The 23,232-nt window shown below is 50.4% G+C and overlaps 7 protein-coding genes across 7 annotated transcripts; 4 read left to right on the forward strand and 3 right to left on the reverse strand.

The window, feature by feature from the left end:
* Window positions 1-1,190: 1,190 nt before the first annotated feature.
* Window positions 1,191-3,097, forward strand: ASPBRDRAFT_51080 (putative transcription initiation factor TFIID subunit 12; the record flags this gene model as incomplete). Its single annotated transcript, XM_067626666.1, has 2 exons — window positions 1,191-2,777; window positions 2,843-3,097. 2 exons carry the CDS (start codon window positions 1,191-1,193, stop codon window positions 3,095-3,097), a joined length of 1,842 nt encoding a protein of 613 aa, XP_067485570.1.
* ASPBRDRAFT_266108 (uncharacterized protein) lies at window positions 2,831-3,867 on the forward strand. Its single transcript, XM_067622287.1, has one exon. It carries the CDS (start codon window positions 3,170-3,172, stop codon window positions 3,692-3,694), a length of 525 nt encoding a protein of 174 aa, XP_067485571.1. The 5' UTR covers window positions 2,831-3,169; the 3' UTR covers window positions 3,695-3,867.
* Window positions 3,868-4,907: 1,040 nt separating this feature from the next.
* ASPBRDRAFT_25914 (1-phosphatidylinositol-4-phosphate 5-kinase) lies at window positions 4,908-7,645 on the reverse strand (the record flags this gene model as incomplete). Its single annotated transcript, XM_067622219.1, has 3 exons — window positions 4,908-5,426; window positions 5,482-6,442; window positions 6,507-7,645. The coding sequence occupies 3 exons, from the start codon at window positions 7,643-7,645 to the stop codon at window positions 4,908-4,910; spliced, it is 2,619 nt and encodes an 872-aa protein (XP_067485572.1).
* Window positions 7,646-12,002: 4,357 nt separating this feature from the next.
* Window positions 12,003-12,920, reverse strand: ASPBRDRAFT_37544 (histone H1/H5 family protein). Its single transcript, XM_067623750.1, has 3 exons — window positions 12,867-12,920; window positions 12,084-12,771; window positions 12,003-12,024 (listed from the first exon to the last, which is right to left on the reverse strand). The coding sequence occupies exon 2, from the start codon at window positions 12,571-12,573 to the stop codon at window positions 12,256-12,258; it is 318 nt and encodes a 105-aa protein (XP_067485573.1). The 5' UTR covers window positions 12,574-12,771; window positions 12,867-12,920; the 3' UTR covers window positions 12,003-12,024; window positions 12,084-12,255.
* Window positions 12,921-15,813: 2,893 nt separating this feature from the next.
* fen1 (multifunctional nuclease RAD27) lies at window positions 15,814-16,953 on the reverse strand (the record flags this gene model as incomplete). The annotated part of the gene is made up of 2 exons (XM_067620380.1): window positions 15,814-16,335; window positions 16,396-16,953. 2 exons carry the CDS (start codon window positions 16,951-16,953, stop codon window positions 15,814-15,816), a joined length of 1,080 nt encoding a protein of 359 aa, XP_067485574.1.
* A 914-nt stretch (window positions 16,954-17,867) lies between these two features.
* On the forward strand, window positions 17,868-20,306 carry ASPBRDRAFT_191566 (uncharacterized protein; the record flags this gene model as incomplete). Its single annotated transcript, XM_067620381.1, has 4 exons — window positions 17,868-18,148; window positions 18,229-19,072; window positions 19,141-19,417; window positions 19,483-20,306. The coding sequence occupies 4 exons, from the start codon at window positions 17,868-17,870 to the stop codon at window positions 20,304-20,306; spliced, it is 2,226 nt and encodes a 741-aa protein (XP_067485575.1).
* A 765-nt stretch (window positions 20,307-21,071) lies between these two features.
* ASPBRDRAFT_37549 (acyl-CoA dehydrogenase) lies at window positions 21,072-23,126 on the forward strand. Its single transcript, XM_067623751.1, has 4 exons — window positions 21,072-21,433; window positions 21,514-22,429; window positions 22,500-22,609; window positions 22,672-23,126. The coding sequence occupies exons 1-4, from the start codon at window positions 21,220-21,222 to the stop codon at window positions 22,716-22,718; spliced, it is 1,287 nt and encodes a 428-aa protein (XP_067485576.1). The 5' UTR covers window positions 21,072-21,219; the 3' UTR covers window positions 22,719-23,126.
* The last annotated feature ends 106 nt before the right edge of the window (window positions 23,127-23,232 follow it).

Below are 23,232 nucleotides of genomic sequence, written 5' to 3' on the forward strand. Positions count from 1 at the left end.
AGATGACTGTCATTGGTACTACATGAAGTCTTCCTTAACAATGACTAGCTCGACAAGCTATCCTAGCTTTGGTGGATGCTGTGCGGCTTCTACCCGTCTTCGCTTCTTTGCTGATATCGCTAGATGTTTTGCAGCTTCTGGTCAAGTCGACTTTGGCCAAGTCCGGCCACAGAGGCCCATTCCGATTGCACGCTTGCGCTTATATCATATTTGACTTACACCGGGGATGTACCGCGTTATGGCCTGCGAAAGTTAGCTACTTATGGCTAACCCCATGAAACCATCTCATCGGCTCATACTGGCATAACGCCGCTAGTCTGAAGAATGGGTTTGATACGTGTCGTATCGGAGATCTCCATCAGTTGCGTATAGGCATGACCAATCCGCACCGATCGGGGTACCTTGGGGTTCCTCAAGGAGGAATACCATATTGCTCAGGGCTTTTTATCATTGTATGATGTATTCCGTCTTGTGCTACTGTGTCGAATAAGAGATTATCCTTTTTTGAGTGCGCTATTGTAACCATCACCTATCCCTGGCTTCATCTTTGTAGAAACATTCTTCTCCCCTTAGAGGTCTACACAGTTCATCCATCGCATAAGAACATCTTCTCACCTCACTGCCATAGCTACACTCCACCTAGAAAAGCAAGCCGAACCATTAGATGAGTGTTAATCCAGACGTTTCACATTCAATACATCACACCACGGCAGTGCTCAATAGAGCTGAAGTGACCCTTAAGTCAAACATTGCTCACTTCCACAAATCCCATTGTTGGGCTAGATATTAAGAAGGGGCATTGAGTGTTACTCCATCTTCTCACTTCTTTTTGCTGGTTATTGAGAACCGGCAGCGAGTGCCAAGCCTCAGGCTCGCTGAACCCCATCTGGATCTCCAAATCTCTCACTTCTTTCCCCCCGGTCAACGCTCCCCTCCGCTTCTTCAGTCCTCTCAGACGGGGTATAACTGCGACCTGTGCAGGCTATCAACTCTAGGTTTATTCTCATCTGACTTACTTCGTTCGGACCTCATTTACCTTCTCGGACGCCTGTCGGGGCGCTTGAGACACGTGCCTGAGAACCCGTTCTCCGCTATCTCAACAGTAACATCCAACCTCCCTCCACCCCCATCGCCGTCTTCACTTTCCCCCCCCCCCCCCACAACGCAGTCCAATCACCATCATCATCGGGATGGATAACACACAGGCACAGCCCCAGGCCCCTCAAGGTCAGGCTTCTGCAGCCCAGCCGATGATGCCGCAGCATTCCAACCTGATCCGAACCGACCAAGTCCAAAAGCTTCCCCATTTGAACGACCAGCAGAAAGCCCAGCACACCCAGCTCGTGCGAACCTTATGGGACCATCTCAATACTCGGGAACCTCAGTCTACGGAGTATCAACAGGCTCATGCGAGGCTCACTCAGATATCCCAAAACCTCATGAAAGGCATGCGCGCTTTCCAGCAAAGCCGCCAAATGCAGCACCAACAAATGCAAGCGGCAAGCGCAGCGCAACCCGGTCAACCCGGTCAACCAGTCCAGCGGTCGCAGTCGGTTAATCCACAGAGTTTTGCACAGCTTCTCCCTCAGATCCAGCAGAAAGTCAACACTCTGCAGTTCTTCCTCCCACCGAACATCAGCAACGAGCAGGCTCAGACCTGGCTCCCCGAGGCCAAACTACGATATGGGATCGCGCTTCAGAAGCAGGAGATCGGGCGGGCGCGAATTGCGGATCTCAGACAACAGTTTGCGACGCGTCAGTCTGCGGGACATATGACTCAGGAGGAAGTGCAGGAGTTCAAGAACCGGCAACTTGCGGCGGAGAAGCTTTACCGCGAGGGAAGCGACTTCCTGAACAAGTTCAAGGAACAGCAGGATAGCTTCAAGGCCCAGCAACAGCGAGCTGGCGTCCAGCAACATGTTCCCGCTCAGGCGCATCCTCAGCAAGCCCCTACTCAAGCTGCGCCCGGTACAGCTGCTGGCCCCGCCGACAGCCGTCCACCAAGCGTCCCCGGCACCATGCATCCAGGCCAGACCCCTACCCCTGCTCCTCACACTATTACATCGGCAGTTTCCGCTGCACGCAATCAGGCGGGACAGACCGCAATGTCGCCTTCGACTTCTCAGCCCGGTCAAACGCCAACAACCCAAGGCGCGGCGCCTACCGTCCCTGCCATGCCCCAACAGCAACCGCCACAGCAACCACCTCAGCAACAGCCACAGGCTCAGGTCCAGGCGCAGTCACAGCAGGGCCCACCAGGCTCACAGGTCACCTTCACTCAAGTTCCCAACGTGGACGGCTCAACTCCCACCCCTCCCGGTGCTCAGACCATGGTCCAACCTCGTCCTTTGTCCCAGCAGGCTGCCATGGCTCAAGCTGCGCAGAACTACTCTAACAACAACGTTAGCAACAATAACAACATGGGCCAGCAGCAGAACGTTACCCAGCCTGGCGCCAACACCCACGCCCATCCCCAGGGCTACATACCCAACCGCTCTGCCGATTCTAACGCTCGTAGCATCAACATGGCCATCCCCAAGAACCTGAACGTGCCTCCTCCAGAGCCCGTCAATATGGCTCCTGCTCGGCCCACGTTGTCTGGCGGACCCAGTCACGGCGCAGTCGGTGTGATGAATCAGCCTGCCATCCAGAAACATCCTGGCTACGTGCTTGAGGGTGAAGGCCAACGCGTTCTGAGCAAGAAAATGCTGGATATTCTCGTCCGCCAGGTCACTGGTGGTGGAGAGGGCGAAGGACTCACTCCCGACGCCGAAGAGGTAAGTCCCGTTACCTTTTAGTATCCTTCTCGGATTCAACAAAAGACTAATTTCTTTACGTGCAGTTCATCCTTCAAATGGCAGATGACTTCGTTGACGATGTGATCACGGATGCCTGCCGTCTCGCCAAACTTCGTCCGTCCTCGACTCTCGAAATCCGCGATATTCAGCTGGTCTTGGAGCGCAAGTATAATATGCGCATTTCCGGCTTTTCCACCGACGACCTGCGCACCGTCAAGAAGCCTCAACCCACTCAAGGCTGGACCCAGAAGATGTCCGCCATTCAGGCTGCCAAGGTGACCCAAGGCAAGGCCGAGTAAATAACAGTGGCTTCTTGATTCTCTCTTCCATTACGACTTTCACGCGCGCGGAATTTACCATCAGTGCGTAATATGAACCTCGATTCATCTCCTCTTACAGAGAGAGAACATCACAGAGATGGGCGTACACGAATGCGCTTACTTACCTATCTCCCTCCACAACTCCAAAATTCACAAGTCCAAAATCAAAAGAAACAAAAAGTGTCTCTAGCAGCAACTACAAGATGTGATCTTATCACTGGTCCAAGGTGGCGTTCACGGGAGGCGTCGGGTGGTTCTCTTCATTTACTCTCTATTTCACTCTTGCTCACATCCTCAACTTCCCCATTCACAGTACTCGTCTTAGTAGGTGGATCGGGCAGAAATTTCTTTCATGCATTCTGCAATGGCGTCATTCGTGTTTTCACACGCCGGTTTATTCCTTCCTCCCCCTTCACGATTCACTTCCTCAAGCTAAGCCAGGGTTGTTCTTTCTATGGTGTACCTTTTTGTTTCTTTAATGATTCTTCTTCCTCTTTCTACTTTTTCATATCTTTTCCCACCTTTGATGAGTCTCTTTCTATTATTATTCTTTTCTTCCCTATTAGAGCTTCTTAACTGCTTGCTTACTCTTGACTTTGGCTTTGTCTTTTCTTTTCCTGCTCGGTTACGCTGGTTGTTCAATTTGATCATGGAAATACCCACTTAGGCAAAGTAGTGTCGGTGCGAAATGAAATTATGACTTGGATTTGTGGGCTGAAAACATAATCTTGTTCATTTACTTGGATATATGAGTAGTATTAAGAAGTTGTTATACATGTTATAGCTATCTATCTACGCTGCTATTACACAAAGGTAGGAAGACATGGTATGGTATCAGGATATCTGATTGAAGAAAAAGGCGATGATGGTATCAATTCTCTACTTGCTGTGCGTCTTCTATCAATCTTCTAAAGGAAAGACGAGCTCAATGAGATAAGAGGAATGAGAAAAAGCAGAACATCAGTGAAAACCACCAACAGAATTAAGTCGCTCGAACCTGCTCACGCGCACAAGTCGCTTCTCCCGTCCATGTATACAATCAAACATGAGGCCCAATGATGCCAAAACAACCAGACAATGTATGCTAAGCCAAAAGATGTGAAAAGGGCAAGGAAAGAAATATAGTCAGTCAAAGAGTGAGGCTGGATAAGAATTCCCGATGTAGGTGAAAGTGTTGAGCAGTATCAAGTTTGCACAAAGGGAACAATGAAAAATGAAAACAATGGAAACAGTTGAAGTATTTAATACAGGAAAGTTGGGGGCCATTCCGAAACAACTGGGTTGCTACCAGTTGGTTCTCCATGGCCAAAGATCAGAATGCACAAGTCAGAAAGCTTGCGTCAACAGAAAAGGCTGTCGCGACATGACACTAGGAAAGAGAAGAAAGAAGAAAAGACGGACAATAGAAGAGAGTGAGAGGCAGGTAGTTGATACAAAAGATGTTAAGAAACATGATCGAATATTGCTTGCCATGCTGTGTTGGTAGAAACGAAAGTAGAGCCCCTGATACCAATTGATCAAGGGGATAATCGGTATCGAACAGGAGCCATTGGGATGTCAGGATTAACTCTGACAGACGGGCGGCGCCCGATGATGCAAAAGGGATCACATCAATCGTGGTAACATGAGACTATCACAGAGATGCTTGCGGGATAAAGGTGGAAGATGAGAGGAAGATGCGTTGCGGGCAGCAGTAGAGGATCCGTGGCGCCAAGGTATGAGGAACAAAGCATTATAAGCTGCGAACGAGGATATCATGAAAAACGACGGGAAATCAGCACCGTAGAGGTTATTGTCTGCCTGAGACAGATACCATGCCAGGTTGCTCATTTCGAGACACTGCCTTGCCTTTTCCAGCGAAGGGCATCCCATTTTGTTGAGGAATCGGAGGAAGTTCCTTTTCCGCTGCAGAAGGTGGCCCATGGCGACTATGTTGGCTTTGCCCTCCAACGCTGCTGGCCTCTCCAGCCTCATCAACAATCGGCAAGAATGAAGGCGCGATAACGCCGCCGGGGTCTGACTGGTCTCGAACAGTCGATAGCGTCCGAGGCTGGGCGTGCGAGACATCCTTGGCAGCCTCCTTCTCAGCTGCTTGCATGGTCCGTTCAACGGACTCGGAACGCTCAACTGAGGGCCTACCCTCTGCTCGGGCTTCCCGATGTCGTTCGGCCTCCTCCTTGGACATTGTGATGCCCTTGATGAAGTTGATGAATCGATCGCCGTAACCCTCAGGTGGTATAGGCGAGATTTGTGTCCGGTCATGGGAAAGACCCTTGAAGAAGTGTTCGATCTTCTTCACCATTCCATACTGTATAGCCGGTTAGTCAACGAACCCCAATTGTGCCAACACGATCTCAACTTACGTGGGTCAAGCAGTCAATGATTCCGAGATAGTAGATCTCCTCGCCGGGCTGGCCGTTTTCATGCGTGGCGCGGAATCCACCATCATCCGCATAGAAGACATGGAATTTCCTTTCATCAAGGATCTCCTCCGGCATCTTAGCGGCTGCTTTGTCAAGCGGCACTGGACGCTCGCGCTTTATGAGCATGCGCAGTTCGCGGGCCTTGCGCTCATTCTCCAATTTGGAAGGCGTGCGCATCAGCATATTTGGACTGGATTCTTCCTCGCGATCACCCCCGGGTTGGAACACCTGTAGCGTCTTGTCCCGTAACTTCTCCTCGTTCCCTCGTCCCACGTCGTGGATACCCACTAACAGAGAGTAGTCCATGATCTTTAACTTCTTCAGCAATTCAACATCTCGTTTAAGCTGAGCCAGAAAGAAGTCTCGCTTTGACGGACCACACTGTATCTCGCGATTCCTCCGGACCCAGTTCAAATCCTTCAAAGTCGCTCTCGGGTTCTTCTCCAAGTCCTCCTCGCGCAGATCACGGCCGATCATCGAGCCCTTCAAGTCGAAGGTCTGGTGGATATCGCGGTGAGGAGGGAACAGGTTGTTCATGACAACGAAGTGGATCTTGCGACCATAGGCCATCTTGACGCGATGAAGACCGTAGAATTGCGAGATCAAAGTGTTCGGGTTTTGCTCAACATGTCTGTAGTATTCCGGAAGGATCTTCCGCAATAGCTTGTGTTCGGAATGATGAATCGTTTTGATGATGTACTTGTAATCCCTCGAAAAGTAGAAGAAGCTTCCACTCTTTCCGGGAGAACCAAGTTCGGAAAGGATGTATTTGCTGGTTAGGGACATCAGGTAGTCGGCAGGATCAAGACGGAACTTTGCTCGAAGGTGACGGAAAACCCAGGGCGCATAGTCCTTGAACTTGAAATCGTATTTGGCGGATGGGGTCAGTTCGTTTCCCGTTCTATCCAATATCAATGATCAGTAATCGAATGGCAAATATAGTGAGCAATAACCTAGGTGCATACATGTCAAAGGAGAACTTGTGCTTGGCCTCAAAGTCCGCCGGAGTCAGCTCCCGATCCATCTTCGCATTGATCCTCGACACCGTGAACCGAATTCCGGTGAGCATGTTGTAGGCAGTAACATAGTTCACATGATTCTGGTCGACCCTTGTGCCAACGATAACGTGATCATCGTCGTCGTCATCCCGACGTCTTCTCTTGGAAGCTCGCCTCTGTTTGATGGCTTCCGCCCATCGAGCCGCATCTTCGTCTGGAGGAGCATCGTCGGAGAGCATATCTGACTGGTTGGTGCGGGTAGCGCGCCGGGCCAAACTGAAAGATGTACGGCGAATCCCGGCCGTGGGAGACAACCGACCGCTGCTGTAAGCAGCATCCTCAGTTTGGTCCCGACTACTCCGGCGCCCGCTGCTGTTCCGTGGGACTTGCAACGTGTGCCGATGTCGAAGGCCGGTGTTTGTCGGATCTTGCGCATTACCGTCCATGCCAGATGGTACAGGAGGAGAGGAGTACCGATGGGGACTCTTCTGCGAGGGCGAGGAGGGCGACAATCGATCGGGATCCGGCGAGAGACGGCCAGCGTCATCAGGCTGAGAGGTCGACAATCGCGTCGCCGAAGCATTAGCCACTACGTCAGGGGCAACCAGTTCATCAGCGGACGGTCGAGGGTAGTCTCCATTCACCGTCGGCTTGCCATTGAGCGACCGGGGGCTCAAAGTTCCATTGATCTGCTGGCTAGTGACCGACGCCGTCGGAGAGGCTGCACGAGCGCTTGTTTCAACGGACTTCCTAGCGATATCGCGATCCAATGTTGTCGAGGGCCTCCCGCCTTCTCTGGGCTCTCGGGCCGAACCATTTCCCAAGGAGTGCATGCTTCCGTCTTTCGAGTGCGGCAATTCCCTCGTATATGAGCTGGCGCTCGAGCGCGGACCATTCAGGGAGTAGGCACTGCCGTTGGTGAGCTGGCGGTCATTTGGAGGGGCTTCCAAATGGTTCGTATCGCCATTGGGCCAATTTGTCCACAAGAAAGTATTCCCCACGGATGTTTTCTCCGACGTTTTCCCCTGCGGCGAGTCGAATGGACGCGGGTGAGTAGCAGTTGCAGTGGATGATTGGTATGCGACGTCGCTAGAAAAGGAGGGCATGGTCGCTTGGGTTGGCTTCGGGGGGGTAGAAGTCAAGCGGAGGTAGGGAGGGCGGGGAGGAAAGGAAGTAGTGATGAGGGAAGGTCGGTATTAGCCTCAGGATTTGGGGAGGAAGTAAGTAGGTAGGACGCGGGTCGTTGAGAAGTCGAAAGACCCTATCGGCGACGCACCGGGTAGAAGGGAGGGGGGAGAGCGCGAGAGGAAGGTGAGGGCAGGAGATTAATCGATCAATGGCAGCGGTTGCAATGCAAGAACAGTCAAAGTTCCCGGATTAAGCTGGGGAAGCCAGCGGGCGGCAGAAAGTTTAACGACTGATAGGCATATTCAGGCGAACACTAGACGAGGTAGATGGTACGACACAATCGACGTGTCCGCGTTTTGAGGTTTGCGTGGAGGCTGGTAGAATCGGTCCGATGAAGCTGACGGGGGGTAGGTTCAAAAGGTGTACAATCGAAATTAAAACAGGGAGAAACGAAGAGTGTACGGTCGGGGTATCAGTTGCAGAAACTAGCGACAAGCAGGAAAAGGAAAGGATGGGGTTGGCAGCGATAGGGAAAGACGAAGGACGATGAGTTCTGGTGGATTGGAGAGAAGAGGAGGGGGAGAGGATGGAGGAATGATGGGGGGAGAACAGCAGGATAAGAGAATGAAGTTGGAGCGAAGACGCAAGAGAGCGAGAGAGCGAGAGAGAGCGAAACGGGAGAAAGAGAGAGAGAGACTCCAGAAGATGCCAAGGTCCGAAACGGTACCCGTATTTCGCAAGCTAAAAAAAAAAACGAACGAACGAACGTGGAGAGTTTACGGCTTGTACTGTGCCTTGGCCAGGACTGGTGGTAACTGGTAACAGTAATACCAGGCGAAAGGGGAAGAGAGAGAAGGAGAGGGAGAGACCGACAGGCACAACTACGTAAAAAGAGAGAGAGAACGAATGGACAGCGCAAAGGAGAGAAAAGAAAAGGAAAAGTCTAAGGAAGATTTGTCAATCCTTTTCCTTTTGACATCAAAACAACAGAACCCCCTTCCTGTCTCACTTTTTCAGCCTAATAATAATAATCCAATCTGAGAGATTATACGTGTGGTTGTTATTATTACGATGATTATTAGTTAACTCCTTCTCAGAGTTGCTGAAAAACAAAGTTAGACCCAAAGTGCAAAAGAAGGGGAAAGGACCCGGTTTGAGTGAGTACATAGGTCCGATAATAAGGAAAGTAGCATCAGCTCCACTCTTCAGCTTTGCTCGGGTTGTTGGTTGGGTACTGATCCGTGTACCGATGAATGGTAAGTAGTAGTAAAGTAGTAGATATATCTGGAATCACACCCTCCATGAGAAGAGAAGAAAAAAGTTAGACTGATTCTAAGTCTGAGCAGTCAGAGATCATTCAACAATCTCCAACCCCATCCTCATGCAAATATGCCAAAAAAACAAGGTATCTTATCTCTCCGGTGTGTTCCCCCTCTCCCCGTGACTGACCGAACCACTCATACTCCGTACGTACATACATACGGTATGAGCATAGTATGTACGGAGTAAGTATGGTGGTATCAGGAGGCTTGGCACCATGACCCCGTCGCAGGCAGACATCTAAAAAGTAAAAGGTCATTTAACCATCCTCACGCCCTGAGCCGATCAACCTTTGAACCCTTAACTAAGCCCTGGAAGGATTTGCTCTCTAGCTGTCTTCGTCAATTGAACAACAAAGACACGTTCCGCCTCTACTAGGCATAAACAAATAAGAAAAAAAAAATTGAAAGTGCTAGATCAAAGTAACCCTCTAAAATAGAGAACGAGGCACACAGTAAGGTACAACCGAAACCTCCTTACCACTCACACACGCTGGCTGCATGCAAGACAAGAGATAACCACCCAACATAACGACAACCGGAGAGATTAATCGAGCACGTACAGCCAGGATGCATAAGGAACATCTGTCGGGTCGTGTCTCCACCCGTCCATGACATGTTAGATTTGGAAAATCGTGTTCGAGCTACTATTACTACTTTCAGAGAGAGTAGCCAGCCCCCCCTGATGGAATCTTGTTGGGGGGGAGGGAGGAGCTGTCGCAATGATCTCCTGCGTATGGAGTAAATGAGTGGGAACATTCATATCCAACAACACCTGGCCTCTCCGCGCCCCGTCGATTGTTATTGCCATCGACTGAAAAGTAGGGGTAGGCAGGTTGAAGCACACTTCCTTCCCTCCACAGTCCACATACACACTGTAAAGGCAGCCCAGCCCGCACCCCCTGGTTTGATGATTACGTGCCCGCCCAATGCAGGAATGACCCTCGTCGAAATTAAAGAAATGACAAATGATAGCTACAGGCCTCTATCACTCGGACAATGTACATCTACTTGCATTATGGCTGCCAACGTCAGAATTCCTCCGGGAGACGGTAGTGGGTGGCTGGGGGGCTGGGCTGTAACTACAGGTCCGGGCAACTAAGAAGTAATCAATGAACGATCCAGCGTCTCGTCTCAATTTCTCAAAACTCGATTAAGTGACATTCGATACAGCAACAGAATCAAATTGAGTGGCATATTATCTCCTTAACAGCGAGAAGTTGCAATTCATCCCGCCTTCAGTGGATTCTGTACTGATGATCACCAGTAATGCCAACGTCACATCATCATCCCCCCCTCAAAACCACCAAGTCCTCCTCAGCCCTGACGCAATAGGTACTACTCACAAGGTAGGGAGTTTCCCACCACCCCAGGCCAAGATGTAGCAGGTCGTCTGGAGAGCAAATCAATCCAATCATCATACGAAACAACTAACGATATCCAGCCCTAGCCAGGGATGAACATTCTGTATGTGCAGCAAAAGTATACTTCGTTACTTAACATACATACAGCATTTTGACGACGTCACAAATCGATTCAATTCATTTCAAACAACATGACCTTCCTTGTATCCCCAATACCGGGCCACCATACAGCCCCGAGACCAGTACACTAGTTAACACAGTATTATCAACAAGCCCCAGGCACAAAAAGCACACACCTCTGCTCGGAGTTAACTAACCAACTAGAACGAATCAATACTACTACGGAATAGCATTTTATGAACACAATTACTTAACTAACCAATAATTATCTACTATCCCTGACTCAGCGGAGACACCGGAAGGCAAAAATGGACCTGGAAAGTGGGCAATTTACTATTTTTGGCAGGGGAGGGAAGGACCCGGTCGGGTGCTAAAAAGTTAAGTGGTATCTATCTTTTGTTACTGGCTTTTAGTCCAGTCGAATGAGCTTCCGGCTTCCGTCCACGCTTCGGTATCGAATAGTAATCCTCATGGTTGGTTCTTCCTATCTGCTTAGTTAGATAGAAAGATAGTGTGACCTCATCTAATTCCAGTCCACTGGTTTCCCGGTCCACTTCTTCCTACCAAGCACACCTGGGGATGCATACATTAAGCTTAAAATTGACTATTTGAGCTACTGTGTAATGTGTATATTGGCGTTCACTTGCTCCTTCTTTTACATTAGTTGCGAATCTTCTTGCGCATCATTGGGGATCGATCCCCGAGCTGAGATGGTGGTGCCGAGGAGCACGGTGCCCATGACACTGTATACTACTACAGATTGTCTCTATCAGAAAGACTACGAATCGGCTACATTGCATCTCGACTCAATTGAAGAATTGGACAAGCAGTTTCATTGCATAACGTCACACCTGCCCTTGGACGGGTGTCCCAAAAAAACATAAGAAGTCAAGCACAAAACATATCCCGGTGCAAGATCCATCGCATGACGCCAACCCTACCGACACTGAAAACGAAAGTGTAAACAATCCACGGCATATCCCAGAAGCAGTTCCCCCATTGATCAAAAAGTGGCCAAGGAACAAAGAAAATAAGGAGAATAAAAAAAATTACAGCAGAAGAGACAAAGGGAATATAGCTCGAGAAAGATCATCCGAGGCACACGTCACCGACTAAGACGAGCCGGATTCAAGTGGTCGCCGTCAACACGGTCTCAGGCGCCCACATGCTTAAGCAGCAGTTTCCTTTGCAGTAGCAGCCTTCTTAGTGGTCTTCTTGGTGGCCTTCTCTGCAGGCTTAGCCGTCGTCTTAGTCACCCGGCCACTCTTGGTGGTTTTGAGGACCTTGGGCTTGTCGACAACGGCGGGAGCCTGCTTCGAGATTAGTATACCCTGTCCGTCGGGGATGAGAATGTAAGAGTCTACAACTTACAGTAGTGGAAGCCTTGCGAGGCTTGGCCGTGTTAGCCTTGGGCCGGCCAACAGGCTTCTTAGCAGTGGTGGTGGCGGCGGCCTTCTTGGTGGTCTTGGGCTTATCGGCCTTCTCGGTCTTCTCGGTCTTCTCGGTCTTCTTGGCAGCAGTCTTCTTAGTGGCAGCAGCCTTGGTGGCAGTCTTCTATGAGTGGTGTTAGTAGTGTTCTCTATCAGTTCCCAAGGTTATTGATAAAGACTTACCTTAGCAGCAGGCTTGGGGGCAGCTTCCTTCTTGGCAAGCTTCACGGGTCCGGACGGGCCTGATTTATGACGCGTCAGTTGACATGCCCCATCAAAATCGAGAACGAAAATTGGAAGACGCGAACGACGACAGTCGAGACACGTCCATCCGTGTCAAGAGTATCGAATGCCGTTACGACAGGTGATAGTAAAGAGATGCGCGCGATGGATTGATTGACTTACCCTTGGGCTGAAGGAACTCGCCCTTCTCAACACCAGCCTTGATGGCCTTGTTGAACTGGCTGTCGAAGGCGTTGGTGGAGGCAGAAGCAATCTTGTTGTTCGCCTGAACATATTTCTTGATCGACTGGCGGCTACAGTCGAGGAAAAAAACAAGACGAGTCAGCCGTGATCGCGAGCTGGACAGGGTGGTAGGTTGCCACGTCGCCAGCGAACGGGACCCTGCATCGGGCGGGGGAGAAGAAACACCAAACAACTTACCTGCTACCATTGCGCTCTTTCAGCTGTTGCGAAAGAAGTCAGCGACCCATTTGGGAGGTGAAAGAAGCAGGAGCCCGATGGGGCGTTGGGACAATTAAGCACCGTGTAGACGTGTCACGGTCGGAGATCCCGCCCAGCGCCCGTCATCCCAACGCGCACCGGGAACAGCGTGATTAACTCACATTCAGGATAGCATCCTTGATCATATCTATATTCATGGAATCAGCAGTCGTTCGCGACAAAAACGATATTAATTTCACATCTACGCGATGGGGTGGTGGGGGAAGATCAGCCAAAACATACCACGGTAGGAGGCGTGGCTCGAGCCGGACTTCTTGGTCGTGCCAGTGGTGGAAGTCTTCTTGGGAGGCATTTTGAAAGAGGGAAGGGGGGTGTTATTTGATATGAAATCAAAGTCAGTTGATGAGAAGTATTGGACAAGAGAGATGATCCAGATGATTTGACAAGCAAGGATGGGATGGTGGGATGGAAGCAGAGAAGAAGAAAAGCAGTCGACGACGGAAGGGGTGGAAGGCCGCGGGGCATCCGCGCTTTATAGGGCAGCGGGTGTTGACACAGGATCAACTCTCAGAATCGAGCACAACACGTCAGGTCGCCCTTCTCCTCTTTTTTTTTCCCTCATTCCTTTTTTTTAAAATTTTTCTCTCCTCGTCTCTTTTTGCGTGTGAGGTTTATCTGTGTCTTTGCCTCGGTTGCGTAGTGGCTTAAATTAATTTGGTTTAATCATATCAATGTTCGTGTAGGTCCTCTTGTAGGTGTCCATACATTCTTTCTGGGCCGAGTTGCTGCTTCCTACTATTTCTTGACGCGCATGATCTAGCTGTGATTCCTACGCGTGCTCGTCTCCCCTCAATCTTCCCCCTTTCTTTCAAGTAGTTTGAAGCTAAGAATTGGTCGATGCACATCTCCAGTGGTGCTACTACCGCTCTATTGCCTCGACGTATTTTTATTCATTTATGTGGTTCTCGAAAACCCGCAACCATTCTGATCCCAACATCAACCCGTTCCCGTTGTGATGCTTTTCGCATCCACCACACCATCTCCAGTCGCATTCATACCACAACCAACAATTTGATTTTCTGATCCAATAAAGACCATCATCAGATTTGTCACAGACTTATCATTCAAGAAATCTACAAGAATCAAGAAAATATGTAGTCAACCCCTAATCCTAAGTCCCAAATGCCCGAGGACTCCAGATCACATCCATCCGTGTCCGCCCGATTACTTCTGCAGTCCGATCAAGCTCCCGGATCATCTTCCCAACTTACACACGGTGATCATAAGAAAATAGAACCGATTTGACGCCCCTCTCTCCCCTTGCATCAATCACATTCATTGGTCTTCACGTCTGGGGCGCAAAGCTATGAATGGAACGGCCGGGGGAAAGGAGGCGTTCTGTTTCACTTTGTTCTTGCTTTCCCTCGTGCGGAGGCTCTGGGTCACGAGGTGCGAGATGATGTTATGGATTTGACTTTGAGGGTGGGAGGGGGACCCAGCTTTGAGACTAACGTATCGAGTAGCTTGTGAGCAGGTCAAAGGTCCTGGGGAAAGCTGGGCCTATGATCGACCATTCTTGCTCTGTGATCCAAAGCTCCATTGACTTTGATCCCGTGGTTCATATCGGCTTGGCGGTTGCTCGCGGTTCGATGGATTGGAAGTAGATATGTTCCCTCCCTTCGTACCACCTGATCTGATCTGTTTCACTGGCTTTGATGTAGCTGTCTCTTTCTTTAGGATCAATATTCACTTGGGGTTCTTGCGTCGGCTTGGTATTAGGATGGATAGATAGTAGATGGATGATATCGGCGGCAGGCCGGTTGATTGATGCATTGCGCCGGATCACGAGTCCTGATAAGAGGACACTCGTTCTTGATCCTCGTCCCATACCATGGAGTTCACAGCTCTATTCCACATGGTAGTGTAATTACCGATGCCTAGAATAAACCAGGTACTCAGATTGAACATGACAGCTAAAGGATGACTGGTTAAGCTTGAGGAATGCTTGGCTCGAGTATCAGGGTCCATCGGCTTCAGCATCCGTGATCTACTTCACTCCCGTCTACCACAACGGCTCTAGCCCACTGCTTATTTTATTGCTCTTGCGTTATTTTTATTGCGATTCCACTGTGGGTTTCTGGGTCTGTGATTATTGTCCACCTGTTTTTGCATTTTATTGGTCCATTTGTAGTATTGTGAATCCTGCTAGTCAATGTCAATCACACATCACACTATATATATATCCTATGTAGCTTCCCCTCACCCGAAAGGCTAGAATACTAGTAGTACTTATCGCTACACCACCAAAGTGATATAAATCACCCAGTAATATCATATAACTAGTAATCCTCCATACCAATCATCACCCTACTGATAACCCATCTACTACCAGGAATTGGCGACAAATACAATGATCCCATCAACGCGCGTCGAACCCGCATAGTAGTAACAGTAAGTAGTAAGTAGTAAAGCGGAGAGTCGCGTGACCCCACTCACCCCCAAGAAGCAATCGTATGATCCTTCAATCCAACGCATACTATAAAAGAAAGGTATATAGTTGATAGTAGCACACAATATACAAATAGTAATAATTCAGGCTGCGATACCTCGCTACACAATCACTGTATACCAGTCAAAAAGGAGCAAAAGAAAAGGGGCGCACGCCAATGCGATCCAATGCGATGCGTCTCACCGAGTCCCAAGTTTCCCGATCTAGTACATAACTTACACCAAAACCTTGATTTGAATCATGCACGACTACCAGTCGGGTTGAACCCCTCGCTCCCAAAGCTTACCTAGAACAAGTGTACTACTGACTATTCATGTCAGGCAACAAAGTTTCAGTTTCTGCACTCTGCAGAGTCATTAGCTGCCTTATCTATGTATAGTGTGTGTTGGTTATTCTAATTCTCGATAATAATTATAATTTTACTTCCATGACAGCGAAAAAGAACCATCCACGTCGTAGGTATATACGTGGCATGCTGGACTCGTGCATGTTTGCTGTGCATCATCCATCCATCCATTTATCCCGCCGGTTGAAACGCCTCTCGCCTGAAGTACTAGTTACACATAATTGACTGCAGAACAAACAAACCCGGGAACGCCTCTAGCCATCATGAGTATGGAAGCCGCTTTTATATCGACATGTGGTGTCGATCACAGTGTCTTGCTCTTTTATCTGGTCGCTATCCAAGGACCAATTGAGGCAAAGCATTATGCCTGGTATCTAACCAGCACCGCGAGGCCGTGACTTGGCTTCTTTCTTGGCCTTGGCTTCTTCTTTCTTCTTCTTTTTCTGCTCTTGGATCTTCTCGTCGTGTTTGCGCTTCAGGCTCGCCTTCTCTTCATCCGTGCGGGCGACCGGTTTGAAAAATCCCTCTAGGCGGGATTGTTGAGCGGATTTCAAATTCTTTTGCAAGCGAGCAGCACCGTTCTTGACACGGTCCTCGTTGAAGCCCTTGTCTTTGACCAGGAAGTCTATTAGACCGGGCACGTCGGGCGCTTCCCATTTGAAATCGCATTCAGGGTCACTGGCGTCCCTCACATCCGGGTTGAGGAAGAGCTCTCTGGCATCCTCGTAAGGCCAGTCTTCGGGAACGACAAACTTCTTCTTCGGGTCGTTCTCCATAAATTCAAGCACCTTCTCCAGACTTCCGTGGTCACGGATTAGCTTCAGTGCCGTGTTAGGTCCGACCTTGGGGATCGGCTCTAGATAATCGCAGCCCAATAAAATGCAAAGATCAATAAACTTTATCACATCAGTAAGCATCCTTGAAACGTGAATCTAGCAATAAACCAGGAAACATACCTGCTTGCGGTCCATACCAAGGCCTTCCAGCGCACGGTTCAAATGAATCTCCTGAATGGGTTCCTTCCTCTGTTCACTGAACGTAAGGTGTCGCAGAAGAATGGGCGTCTCAAAGCATAGCGTGTCCATATCCTCCGAAGCAGCTGCATAGACCTTTCCGGCGCGCGCAAGAACCGCGCACTGCGCCTCGGCTTCTGTGGGAGCATCGATGTACGGAATTCCCATCAACTTCAAAAGCTTCTTACACTCTGCGTTGTGCTCCCTGGTGACCCGTACTGTGCGTCGCGAGAACTTCTCAACATCCTCTGCTGTACCGGTTTCCTTGGCCTCCTCGTGAGCCTCGGTGGCTTCGCTCTTACGAGCAAATCGCTTGGCTAATTCGCCGGACTTGAGTTTTGGGGGAGCCCCATCAAACACGTACAGCGGCTTGATGCCATTGTCGACCATGCGCAGAGTGCGGTAGAACATGCCCATCAAATGCGACGTTGTCTCTCCGGTGTCGCTCATAAGCTGCTGACCTTCGGAACGGACGGCAATGAGGAAGCTGTAAATACTCATGGAGCTATATAACAGTTAGTGGATGGAAGAAGCGACATAACCGGGATAATGAAAGCCTACGCATCCTATATTCCAGTTTCGTTAGCTCTGTCTGGAATGCGAACAGCTAGCTCACTGAGAGTCACCGCCAAGGAGGGAGCGCTTAACATACTATGGCGACCTTTCGGCCAAAGTGGTTTTTAATGTCCCCTGCCTTGATGGCATCTGGGGCGTTTTCTGAAATCACCTGATACAGCTCTGAGTGTGGTCAGCTTCAATGGATTCGTGAGTATGTAAGAATGGGCTGCGACAGAGCGGTCTTGTGGAGGGATGACACCTATTGAGAACACTCACGTTTAATACCCATCTTGAAATCTTCACTGCTATCCAAAACCAGGTGAGGTACTGACTCCTAGTCGCCGCAAGGTGTTGGGGAAAGAGATAGCAGGCAGAAATCAGAGGAGAGCCGCGACAGTGACGCGCCGCGGAGAGCTACGCGACATGCGTCATTTATAGGCCCCGTTAGGCTTAGCGGCAGCCAGGCAGCTTCTCTCCCACGTGACAGACATCCGCCCCGCGGATGGAAAGTTCCCCAGCCCTTCTGAGGCTTACATAAGAGTCATCAGGCTACAAGGCCATCAGGCCCCCACCGGGCGAAGCCCCGTGCAGGACCCAAAGCAGTAAGGCGCGGTTTGTTATCGGGCCTGGCCGTCTCGGACGGTCGGTCGAGTAGGCAAATCGCAGCTCTCGGAAACGCAAACCGCCGGCATCTGCCATGCCCACCCCCAGAGACCCCTCTCTCCTCTCCTTCTCTCCTACTAAACTAGCATTGTTCCTGTGTCGTTGGCCCTGTCGTGGTGGATATAGCCGGCGCCATCCCCACTCCCACGCGAGCTACATGATTTGCCTATGACGATGCGTCTTGCATTGGCATCATGAAGCGAAGTCGTCTTCATTTCGAGTCTAACGGTGATGCCTCTTCTGCCGCCTCTCCCCAGAGTACCCGCCCACAACATACCCCGGAAAATGACTCGCAGCAGAGTCCGAGGCATGTCCCCAAGATCTCGCGCAGGATTCGAGCCTGCACGGAATGCAAGCGCCATAAGGTCCGCTGTGATTTGAATGCGGGGGAAAGTGTTTGTCAGAGATGTCGCCGCATGGGCCTGGAATGTGTCGTCAACAAGAGCCTCCAGACGTTGTTGGATGACGAGACAGAGTAACTTTACCCTCCCTTTTGCTTTCATTCGCATAGCTTGCCAGTAGACTCGATGACTGATCATCGCTGGCGTGTTCTAGATGGAAGGCCACAATGGAGCTCGCAATGGCAGACTTACTACGGAAAGCCCAACTACCCGATCTTTCATATTATCAATCTAATGGAAAGGCGTCGGAGCCACTATCAAAGAAACGGGACCGGCAGGATTCTACAGTGTCGACAGAGGGTACGCCCCTCGGGACGGATCACGATGTTGGGGCAGAGCGCATCGAGAGCAGCGCGCAAAGAGTAGCACCCGAGTCCAGAACATCCGATACGACCTTCCAACAGCCATCACAATATGCCCTAGACAGGGAGGAGAATGGAACCTCATCGTTGGTCACGGCTCCAATGGGAAGCTTGTACGAAGTGACACAGTTGAGCGATATTCAGACAACTTCTCCCGGGAGACATCATGCGCCAGATCGGGCTCTTGTCAGCGATTTTGTTTCGCGAGGGGTAGTGGATGTGCACGAGGCGGAGGAGCTATTCTCCTACTTTGATCAAGTACTTAGCCGTTATCTTTGGGATGGGATATTGCTGGACCACAAAGACCTGACCTCTGTGAGGAACTCTTCCTCGATGCTTTCCGCCGCCATTCTCGCTGTCACAGCTCTTCATTTGCCCAAGAAAGAACGCACCTTCGATATTTGCTATACGGAATTTGCTAGGTTAGCATCAGAATCAATGCTAGACAGACACCACACTCTGGATGATCTGCGCGCGTTATGTATAGGCGCCTTTTGGCTTGCAGACGTAAGCTGGAAGCTGTCTGGGTATGCAGTCCGGATTGCCACGGAGCGCAACCTGCACCAGTCTTACCGGAAAGCAACACAAGGCTCTCCAGAGCACATAGAACAAGCTAGGCTGTGGTATCTTCTTTATGTACGTCTCAACACCACCGAAGGTAGCCCCCTGGTGGGCTTTATGTGCAACGAGACTGACTGGCCTAGACGCTAGAGCATCACTTCTCTATTGCCTACGGACGACCACCGATCATCCACGAGGACCAAAGCATCAAAAACCACAATACATTCACCCGTACTCCTAACGTGCAACAAGGTGACCTGCGTCTGCACAGCCAGGTCGACCTCTTTATCATTCTTACCCGAATATACCACGCCTTTGGGCCCGACGTCGACTTGGAGGTTCCCGACAGCGAATTTTCCACCATCGATAAATATGACGCCGACCTTGACAACTGGCGGATCTCTTGGTATCCGCGTTTGGGTACGTTCCCTGTTCTCTAATCTGTTGCCTAGGCGCATTTTCGCTAACGTGACTCGAACAAGTAGTTGGGAGTCGATATGTCGGTGCATATCCATACAGGGCTGTCAATTTGCATTATCACTTTTCTCGATTGCAATTGAATTCGGTCGCTTTGCGGACCTATCACTCTTCGATATCGACACGACCCATGTCTGATGAGCGAAAGAAGCGCGCGAACATAGCCATCCAGTCCGCCATCGACACGCTTCGGGTGGTTCTAGATGAACCCGATATCCAGAGGGCTTTGGTTGGCGTCCCATTGTACCTCCATAGCATGATCACGTTTGCCGCAGTTTTCCTGCTCAAGATTGCGGCCAAGGGCTGCTCCAGCAGCATTCCTAATAACCAAGGCCAGCAGAACTCTATTTCATCAGCGGGCCTACACATCGACGTCGCGTACGTGCGGGAGCTGGTCGGGCGGATCGTTAATATGATGGTCTCATGTAGCAAGCGTGCAAGCGAGCACCATCTCAGTCACCATATAGCCCGTGGCCTGCGCAAGATGCTCACGGGGTTGGAGGAGTGGGAGAAGAGGAATCTTGGTAACTCCCAGTCTCTGACACAGAACTCTCATGATACTCTGCCAATGTTCAAACCGGTTGTTATCCCCGGGGCTCAGCCCCTTGGCGAACGGGACACGATCCTGAACCCTCCTCCCCCATTGCTGGGGGTCGCTCCATTGTCTGCCGAGAGAGGAAATAGCTTCGACTCGAATGCGGCACAGGCGAAGGCCCAGACGGGTCTTTCCGAAGGGTCGATGGACCCTATGATGGCGGATCTCTGGGGCTTTGATGAGGATTACTTCCCGACCGGGGTGTTTGATTTCCTTCAGTCCCAGATGCCTGCTTGAGCATGCCTTCTGGAGCAGATTGTTGTCGTGATGTTGATACAGGGCGAGCCTGTCTTTACCGAGGACTCTATAAATGGAAATATAAGCCATTCAATTATGGTGTATATAGTGGTCAAGATACAAACCTAGGAGCGAGTAGGCTTCGATGTTGTATGGGAGCCTGACTGCTACTACACCCAGTCTATATCTGATCAGAGTTTCAATACCATTTTCACAACAATCAGTATAATGATGACCTGGCAATAGGAGTCCACTCAATTGACTCCCGAGGAGTATAGTCCGCCCCAGCAAGCTGGTCTGGCGATTATTGCAGGTTTATAGTAGACAGCGGACAGTAATGTAGAGCATACGGTGCTGTTCCCTCGTAAACCACAGTTCTTAAAACCAGAGATACATGCGCAGTCCGTAGAGCTAAATGCCGGACAAACGAGATATCCGCAGGGGCTCTTCTATACAAGTCCTAAGAAGTGCCGGTTATTGGGCGCCAGCGCCGACGGAACGGCCTGCCAACCGAGCTCGTCCGCGGAAGTCTCTCCGCGGCTCGGCTTGGAGTCCTTTGAAGTTCAGGAGACATGAAGCATATAAGGAGCATCTCTAACTCTGGAATCTGTCTTATAATCTAGCAGAACCTCAATCAATTGCGTATATTGTCACCGTGTGCCCTGTGTAAGTATAGATGCTCCCATGAACACTTTCCGACGGATTGCCGAGGTTGGGGGGAGCCGAGAGTGTGCCTGGATGAATGTCTCCCCGCAACAACCTCCGAACCATCTATCCCTTTTGCTGTCGCAAGCCCTGTTAGCTCTCGCATCCTCAAGACACAAGACATTTGACTCTTCTAATTGACTTGGTCTTGACTACAGATATCTTTCAGGCTTACTGATCTCCTTGCCGGCGCCTACAATCTCACATAATGAATCCCTCCAGCTTCCGCACGGCTTCGCGCCACCTCCACCGCCTGTGTCGAGCACCCGCAACTTCGCGCAATGCTTCGGTCCGTGGATACGCTACGACTTTCAACTGGGAGGATCCTTTGGTCGCATCGGAGTTGTACACAGAGGAGGAATTGGCTATCCAGGACACAGCTAGGCAGTACTGCCAGGAGCGACTGCTACCCCGCGTTCTAGGTATGACCGCCACTACGGCGATGCTGATGATGTGACCGTTCATATGGTAGAATTGTGGCTAATAACTATGTGCATGCTAGATGCCTACCGGAACGAGAACTATGACCGCCAGATCCTGACCGAGATGGGCGAACTCGGCCTCCTCGGCGCGAACATTGAAGGGTATGGTTGCGCCGGCGCAAGCACCGTGGCCTCCGGCCTCATCACGAAGGAAGTCGAGCGTGTGGACTCGGGATACCGTTCAGGAATGTCTGTGCAGAGCTCCCTGGCTATGACAGCTATTCATGACTTTGGTACACAGGAGCTGAAGGACAGATTCCTCCCAGAGCTGGCAAAGGGAAAACTGGCCGGATGCTTTGGTCTCACTGAACCCAATCACGGCTCTGACCCTGGCTCCATGGAGACAGTCGCCCGGGAGCACCCTACCAAGAAGGGATACTACTTGCTCTCTGGCACCAAGACCTGGATCACCAACTCCCCTATCTCCGACATCATGATCGTCTGGGCTAAGCTGCAGACCACGGGCAAGATCCGAGGATTCGTCGTCGAGCGCAGCCAATGCCCACCGGGTACTCTGGAGACGCCCGCCATCAAGAACAAGACTGCCCTGCGCGCATCCATCACCGGCATGATCCAGATGGATGACTGCCCTGTTCCTGCGGAGAACATGTTCCCTGAAGTTCAAGGGCTCGTTGGTCCTTTCACCTGCCTTAACAGCGCTCGTCTGGGTATTGCCTTTGGTGCTATGGGCGCGCTTGAAGATTGCCTGAGCCGTGCGCGTACCTATGCGCTCGAGCGCAAGCAGTTCAAGGGTAACCCGCTGGCGAAGTACCAGCTTATTCAGAAGAAGCTGGCCGATGCGGCTACGGATGCTGCGTACGGCACGTTGGCAGCGACGCAGGTCGCCCGGCTTAAGGATGCCGGAAAGTGCACACCGGAGATGATTTCGATGGTCAAGAGACAGAACTGTGACCGTGCCTTGGCCAACTCGAGAATGTATGCCCTCACCACTTGAGAAACCTTTGGTAAAAGAGCCTGCTAACTTGGGTGATTTGCCCTATTTTAGTCTCCAGGAAGTTTTTGGCGGAAACGCAACCAGTGACGAGTACCATATCGCCCGGCATGTAGCCAACCTGTTCGTGGTGCAGACCTATGAGGGACAAAGTGACATTCATAGTGAGTATCTCAATAAGACAACATCTGCTTCTTGTGCACTTGGCGACTAACCACCAAACTAGCTCTGATCCTCGGCCGTGCCATCACCGGCGTTCAGGCATTCGTCTAGGCGAACAGACGTACACACTCGATGCTACCACTGACTTATAGTCCACCTGACTACCTACTTGATGAAACCCACACCACGTACATGTACATATACACCCACAATATCCGATCTAAAAAATACAACAAATACAATCATACTACAAGATCATCTTCCATATACCACCATATTAGCGATGAAACTCAGTACCTTATCGACCCTTCCAGAAACGGTCTTCTCCATCACGTGAGAAAGAGAAAGAGAGAGAGACTCGAGAGAAAGTCTAAGCCATGCTGCGCCACGTGGCAAGGCACCCGCAACCGCACTGTATGTAAGATTACAAACAGATTGAGTTACTTGGGTAAAGTTCGTCATAAAAGGGTAAAGCATTGTTAAATTATTGTATTTGCCCCCCAACGGTGGAATAATGGTGGAAGAATGACCACATCCAGCCGAATTCCGGGTTTAAGTCTGGGGCAACTTCCGGGATTACTAGGAAGGTATGAAAGGCTAAACCGTGTAGTGAGAAGGGGGTTGG

The sequence above is a fragment of the Aspergillus brasiliensis genome (assembly GCF_001889945.1).
Source record: "Aspergillus brasiliensis CBS 101740 unplaced genomic scaffold ASPBRscaffold_1, whole genome shotgun sequence".
NCBI lineage: Eukaryota > Fungi > Ascomycota > Eurotiomycetes > Eurotiales > Aspergillaceae > Aspergillus > Aspergillus brasiliensis.